A 7,767-nucleotide genomic window follows, 5' to 3' on the forward strand; every position below is an offset into this window, starting at 1 on the left:
AGTCACAACATAAGACTACAATTTAATTCTTAAAAAATGAGCATTGCTACATATTTTGAAAATCTAACCATTAGATTGAATGTTTTTTACGCTCTTGACACACATGTCAAATTTTGTGTCAATCGAATAATATTTACTATATGATCCATAAACTTATTTTTTATACATAATTTTATACTACAAAAACGTGCAATTTAAACAATTAATTGATGATATAGCTATTGATCATTTATTTTCTAGAAATTTTGCAAGCATAGGGAATATAAGAAAAAAATGTAATCAAATTGTGGATTTATCAAAATTCACATTCAATAAAAACATATTGAATGAAATTGTAGTTTTAATATACAACTAAGTTTGTAACCAAAATTTATCTATAAAAAATCTAAAAATAATGAAACACATTTAAAAATGTGCTTTTACAACTTTTATTAGGAAAAAAAAAAAAAAAAAAAAAAAAAAAAAAACTAAAATGTAATTTTATCAAATTCTAACTTTTTCTATTAAAAAAAAAAAAAAAACTTTATCCTTAAATTTTTATTCAAAAATATATATATAGGAAAAAAGAAAACCTCCTCTTGTCGAAAAGTCGGTTTAGTGAGCTATTCCAAACTCACACTACTTGTAATTGTACCCGCTCTCCACAAATCTCTTATCATCTTCTATCCGATTAGTGTTCTACTGAGGTCTATACAGAATATACAGTCTCAATTTTCCGCAAAGGTACTATTTCTCTTTTCCTATTCTATTGTTCTCAAATTAGGGATTTCGATTATTAAACCCTAACCCTTTTCCTCTCCATCCCTTTTTTTGTTGAATTCAGGGAATAAGATCAAATTCAACCTCAGCTTCTTCGCTTAACTCTTTAAAGAATGGTTAGTGGTTTTCTCTCTCTTTTATTTTAGGTTTTTTTTTTTTTTTTTTTGGGTTGTGCGATTTTAATGATTTGATTTGATTTATCATATGTATAGATTCCTTTTGGGTTTTCGAATCATTACTCAAGTTGGTTTCTTTTTGGGGCTATGCTTAAATTAGAGAAAATATAGCAGTTGCTTTTTGAAAAATGTTATTTCATGGCAAAATTGAAGAGTTGGGTTATAGGTATATGAATATGAATGAGATAGGTTCAGATATGGGAATAATTTTCTTGGCCAATATTGGGGTTTGTATTATATGAGAGAACCATCTGGGCAACCTGGCTCCACCACTAAAATTACTCTTTTGCCTATCAGTAACAACCTGGCATCGAGGATTTGTTGTGAAAGTGTTGTGGACGTAGCATTTCTCATAATACTGCACTTTTAATGGTTGTTTCATTGTTCATAACTTTAATCTGTGTTGTGTGAGGAGTTTTGCACAAAAAAAGGTTATGACTGGAATGAATAAAACAAGCTAAGGTTTCTACTGCACTTGATAGTCATCTTTTGGGACAGTAATGATCTTGTTCTCTGAGATCTGATCATGGCTTGTTGTTACATAAATGGATAAACCTGCAATGAACTACTTCAGCTTTTGATTAATTGTTGCTTGCTTTTATTTTAATTTTATTCCCAAAAACAATATAAATGTGGTCATACTTTTTATATATATATATATATATATATATTTACTGAGTTTTGGTTGATTGCAGGCAACTCTTGCTGATTCTTTCCTTGCAGACCTTGATGAACTATCTGACAATGAAGCCGATCTTATTGTGAGTATTCTGTTGTTGGTTTCTGTGAAATCTCTCAGTTAATATTGTTTTAGCTTTGATATCATATATATGATTATGTTCTTGTCTTCTTTCAGGAGGAAGATGAAGTTGGTGCTGGAAATATGGAAGAAGATGTTGATGGGGACATGGCGGACATAGAAACTCTTAACTATGATGACCTGGATAGTGTTTCAAAATTGCAGAAAACACAGAGATATATTGATATTATGCAGGTTATTCCATATCTTACGTGTTTATTTTCACCATAGCACATGGCATGCAATAAAGAGAAAACTGAAACTTTTATGTTTATGTTGTGCATAGAGCTTTATTAAGTTATATTCATATGTTTTTTTATTTTCATTTTTATTTTTTTAAATTATTAAATATTCTAGTTGTAGATGATATAGTTTTAGTAGATGACAGTAGACGTGGAGTTTATGTCAAGTTAGAAATTGTTAGAAATTTGGCGAGATGTTTAAGAATTTCAAGGTTTTTAGTTAAGTAGGACTAAATAAGAGTAAATGGAATATACTTTTAGTAAAAGTAGAAACAAAGATGATGGGATGTAAGACTTGCTGGTCAAGAGATGCTAAAAACTGAGAGAATTTGGTATCTTGGATCAATAATTCATGAAGATGGAGAGAGATTGAAAAGGATGCAAATCATAGGATAAGAGCAGGGTGGACATAGTGGAGAAGCGCATCACGAGTATTGCGTGGTCGTAGTGTACCATTTAAGTTAAATGGAAAGTTTTATAAGATTTCTATGAGACCAATTATGCTCTATTGTATTGAATGTTGGGCTATGAAGAAGCAACATATTCATAAAATTAGTGTAGCTGAATTAAGAATGTTAATATGGATAAATGGAAATATAAGGAAGGATTTGAAATTAGGAAATCCTCTTAAAGATAAGAGTGGCCTCCCTTATTGATGAAAAAATGAGGGAGAGTCGTTTGGGATGGTTTGGTCATGTTCAGAGAAGAGCGATTAATGCATTGGTGAAAAAGAGTGAATTTAATCAAGTTGAGGGAATGGAAAAAAACATAGAGGAAGACCAAAGGTAATATTTATAATAGTATAAAATGACTTGTCAATTAAAGAAATAACATGGAGTACTACTTCAGATAAAATAGAACGGTGGAAACTAGACTGCTTTGTTGAGGGTCTATAGCTGATCCCAAAATTTTGGGACTGAGGCTTGGTGGTGGTGCTTGTAATATTTTACCGTTCTATAGTGGAACATGTTAGTTTCAGCCTTTCAGCTCTCTCTTGTACTGTAGATTCAGCAATCTTCCCTTTTTATTTTATTTTTTTGGTATTGTTTTCTTAATCTTTTTAAGTCTTGCTATGTCTTTTTTGCAGGGATTAGGTGTATAATTTGACCATTGTCTAAGCTTTTTTTTTTTTTGTTTTTTTGTTTTTGTTTTTTTGTTTCACTGGATATGCATGTTATTGTTGATATAGTGGTAACATGGTTTCTGACTGGCAGAAAGTGGAGGATGCACTCCAGAATGGTTCTGATATGACAAATCATGGAATGGTTTTGGAAGATGATCCTGAGTACCAGCTGATTGTGGACTGTAATGCTTTGTCGGTTGACATTGAGAATGAAATTGTTATTATCCACAATTTTATACGTGACAAGTACCGGTTGAAATTTCCAGAGCTTGAATCACTTGTGCATCACCCAATTGATTATGCTCGTGTTGTTAAGAAGATTGCGAATGAAATGGATTTGACCCTTGTTGATTTGGAAGGTCTTTTACCCTCAGCTATCATTATGGTAGTGTCAGTTACAGCATCAACTACAAGTGGCAAGCCACTTCCCGAGGAAATTCTTAGTAAGACCATTGATGCATGTGATCGAGCTCTTGCTCTTGATGCAGCAAAGAAAAAGGTCCTTGACTTTGTAGAAAGTAGAATGGGTTATATTGCCCCAAATCTTTCTGCTATTGTTGGTAGTGCTGTTGCGGCGAAACTAATGGGGACAGCAGGTGGTCTTGTATCATTAGCTAAGATGCCTGCTTGTAATGTTCAGCTTCTTGGTGCAAAGAAAAAGAACCTTGCTGGGTTTTCAACTGCAACATCACAATTTCGTGTGGGTTATATTGAGCAAACAGAGATATTCCAAACTACACCTCCTTCTTTGAGGATGCGTGCATGTCGGATCTTGGCTTCAAAGTCAACACTTGCAGCAAGAGTAGATTCCACCAGAGGAGATCCATCAGGGAAAACTGGTAGAGGGTTACGGGAAGAGATCTGTAAGAAAATTGAGAAGTGGCAAGAGCCTCCTCCTGCGAAGCAACCTAAGCCACTTCCAGTGCCTGATTCTGAGCCTAAAAAGAAGAGAGGTGGTCGTCGGCTAAGGAAGATGAAGGAAAGGTGGTTAAGTTTTTTAATTTCTTTACAAATTTAATTTCTTCTTTTGATCATTTATTAATTTGATACTATGTCATACTTTTGCTGATATTTAATATTTCAGATATGCGATAACAGACATGAGGAAGCTGGCTAATAGGATGCAATTTGGTGTTCCTGAAGAGAGTTCTTTAGGTAAAGTTGTCTTCAGCTGCTCAAATGTTAAATTTGTCAATTGTTCCAAAAATTTTGGTTCATAATTGGTACGAATGCTTTAATGAATCATAGAAATATATTGACATATGCAAGTCCAACAAATGCCTATTGTCAAAGTGTTCATTTTCGAATTCTGTTGTTGAAGTCAGTCCCTTTTATTTAAATTTAAAATCTTTGGATTGCATTTTTGATAATGAAGTGAATATCTCTATTTGTTAGCATCTTTCTTGGTGTATCCATCAGAATACCATTTTCATATTATAATTTATAGTCCTTCAATGTTGGTTGTACTGCTCCCTAAGTACACCCCTGGTGTACTTGGATTTGTGTTTTATTTAATAAAAGTTTCATTATTTATCAAAAAAATAAAAACTTATAGCCCTCAATGCAATTGTGTGTCAACGGTTAATGTTATCTATTCTATTCTCCTTACTGTTTATGCACCTTGATGATAGGTGATGGACTGGGGGAGGGTTATGGAATGCTTGGTCAGGCTGGGAGTGGCAAGCTGCGGGTATCAGTTGGTCAGAGCAAACTTGCTGCCAAAGCTGCTAAGAGGTCTATTTCTACTGCTGCTTTCTATTCCTGTATATTTGTATTTCTGGGCTTGCTGCTAGTCTTAATAGCTTGTTACTGGTTTCTTTTACAAGTTGCAGCAGTTTAGATTGGATTACCATTTCTATTTCAGACGTGCTTCCTATCAGCTAAATCATATCACCAACTTTTTCTCTTTATTTCATGCACTACAGGTTTAAGGAAAAGAATTATGGAAGCAGTGGTGCCTCCTCAGGATTGACTTCAAGTTTAGCATTTACACCTGTGCAGGTTTGTAGAACTTTGTACTCTCTCCATGAACTCTCTTTATATAGGCTTCTAAGGTGAAGCAAATATGGTTAACTAAAATTTAAGAAAATTTTGTAGGAAGCCCAAAGGTCTGCTATAAGAATTTATGCCATAATTGACCATACCTCATGATAGTGTTTGTTGGCATGCTTATTTTCTTAGTCATCTATGAAATTTCAATTTCACATGGTATAATAAGTTAGCAATTGAATTAAGGATAGGGTTTCTCTTCACTCCAATTGTATTTCAAATGAATAGGTGTCAGTTCATGGTCAAGATCTGATTTCAAAAAATCTAAGGTTTCAAATGCGTCACTCATTTAAACACATACTGGCATGCTTTGACTCTCCTCTACCTAACCAATTTGGTCTTCTTTACCCTCTTCTTCGCCCTGGGCTATATATTCTGACCTGATGGTGTGGGAAGAATCATGCTTTCATCCTCTCAACATTGTCTACCTCTCCTCGATCTTGCCATTGCCATTTCCTTCATCTCTTCAAAAGTGATTTCATGCAATCCTTGTTCTTTGCCCTTAAATTAAAGCCTGAGCTGCTGAGGACAGGTTGATGACAGCTACATGAATGCCATTCTCCTTCTCTCTTGGTTTGTTATTGTTCTCTTTTTTTCTTTTCAAATTCTGTAACTTTCTGTTTTACAATCTCAGCGAATGTGGAATGATGGTGCTTTATGCACCATGTATCTGAACAATTGATCATGAACCGGTTTCTGTCCAGTTCAAATACAATCTCTATTAGAGGCTGAATCAGATAAGGATATTTATTGTATGGTCAGTGATAAGCTTCTGGTCAGCAAGATGTTGCAAAGATGGAAGTTACTAAAATGGCTGAGGAAAAGTTGTTTTGGATAGGATAGTATTGTTTTCTTCTAATTAGTTCATGGTACTATGGTGCATGAAACCTACATAAATAGTTGGTCTTTTAACCAGCCAACGTAGCGGATGTGCAATGAATCTATTTTAAGTGTGCAGCTTTATTTTTGAACTAAGTCCTAGATGTTTTTTAGAGTCCTTACCAAATGCTCAACTTCTCTGCTATCCTAAACTGATTGGATTTACTGATAACCTTTTTGCTATTTTAATTTGTTTAATCTTTTTGTCGCACATTCATGTCAATGATATGTTAATTGCCATTTCCCTCTACAGGGCATAGAGCTCAGTAACCCGCAGGCTCATGCCCACCAGCTTGGCAGTGGAATTCAAAGCACATACTTCTCTGAGACAGGAACATTTTCAAAGATCAAGCGGACCTGAAGCGTTTTATGCTGCTTTCCTCTCTTCAGTCTGTGTACATTGAATGATGCTAGTTTGAGGAATATGATAAAAGGAAACTCTTGTCATAAGATTTTTCCCTTGGCATCAGGTGGAAATCATCCTGAACTACAAGTAACTTCAATATTCAACATTAGCTAGCGTTTAACCCAAAATGTAAACATATTGAGAGATTTCTTTTCCCAGAATGACTGAAATTACATGAAAAAGAATGGTGAAGCACAGCTTTTTTCTTTGTTGGCTGAAATGACTTTTCCTATTGAGATTAGGCTTGAACTTATTGAGGAAAGGATAGGAAAATGATACGATTAAAAGATTACCTAACAGATCTCACTAATCATGCCTTAAGGAGCATCTTTTTAAGAATTAAACTTGTACATTATGCTAGATAGGTATCAAATTTAATAGAAGCCGGCTGCTTTGACTTAGTGTGAACCAATTAGTTTAGAAAGCTCAGACCATTTGGAAGATTATTGTCTTGAATCTGAAAACATATGATACATATAGGTTGGATCCCAGCTACACTAAGGATGGATCTGTTTGGAATCTGCTTATTTTACTGAAACTGAAAACTTTTTACTGAAAGTATTATATATAAAGGTAAATGCTAGCTGGAATAGTACAGTGGGACTTATGAATAGTAGCAAAAATAAGCTAAATAGTAAAATAAGTTAGCAAAAAATAAGTTAGCCAAACAGACGCACTTTTTGGTACTATTTATGGGTCTTACTGTACTATTCTAGTTAACATTTACATTTATATATAATATTTTTAGCAAAAAGTTTTTAGTTTCAGCAAAATAAGCGGATTCTAAACAGACCTTAAGTATAACTTTTTGGAGTATTATGTTAAGATATGAATGATACAATGATATGATACATATATGTTGGCTCCTAGTGGTTCCCAGCTACGCTAGGTATAAATTTGTGGAGTATTATACTAGTCAATAATTATGCATTGGTACGACCAACATAATCGTACCTATCGGTCGATTTCGAACATTGGGATAATTATTTAAACAAACCTACCTTGCCTAATTTACATTAAATGATTGAAAAATTCAATTTTTAGATTTCTTGAATTTAAGGGCATGTTATATTTGTTACTAATTGATTATTAAATAGATCATGTAATGGAATTGTTATTAAAGGCGGAGCCAAGGGGGGTGAGAGGACGCACATGCCCCCTGGCTCCTCGTAAAATATCTTTTAAATGAACAAAAAATTTAACTTTTTAAGTTCTTGCCCCTCCTGACATGAGAAAGAAAACAAAGAAGCATTCTCCACAATAACCAAACCGTTCCACAGGCATAAGAAAAAAAGCCGCAAACCTATTCTACTTTAATTAAGCAGTCTAGCCAG

The 7,767-nt window shown here is 33.9% G+C and overlaps 1 protein-coding gene across 1 annotated transcript; it reads left to right on the forward strand.

Moving 5' to 3' along the window:
* The first annotated feature begins 567 nt into the window (after positions 1-567).
* Positions 568-6,653, forward strand: LOC112015216 (U4/U6 small nuclear ribonucleoprotein Prp31 homolog). The gene is made up of 9 exons (XM_065779772.1): positions 568-723; positions 824-875; positions 1,631-1,696; positions 1,792-1,929; positions 3,191-4,083; positions 4,184-4,254; positions 4,731-4,833; positions 5,025-5,100; positions 6,281-6,653. Exons 2-9 carry the CDS (start codon positions 873-875, stop codon positions 6,386-6,388), a joined length of 1,458 nt encoding a protein of 485 aa, XP_065635844.1. The 5' UTR covers positions 568-723; positions 824-872; the 3' UTR covers positions 6,389-6,653.
* Positions 6,654-7,767: the final 1,114 nt, after the last annotated feature.

The sequence above is a fragment of the Quercus suber genome, unplaced genomic scaffold (genome assembly GCF_002906115.3).
Source record: "Quercus suber isolate HL8 unplaced genomic scaffold, Cork oak 2.0 scaffold_217, whole genome shotgun sequence".
NCBI classification, from domain to species: domain Eukaryota; kingdom Viridiplantae; phylum Streptophyta; class Magnoliopsida; order Fagales; family Fagaceae; genus Quercus; species Quercus suber.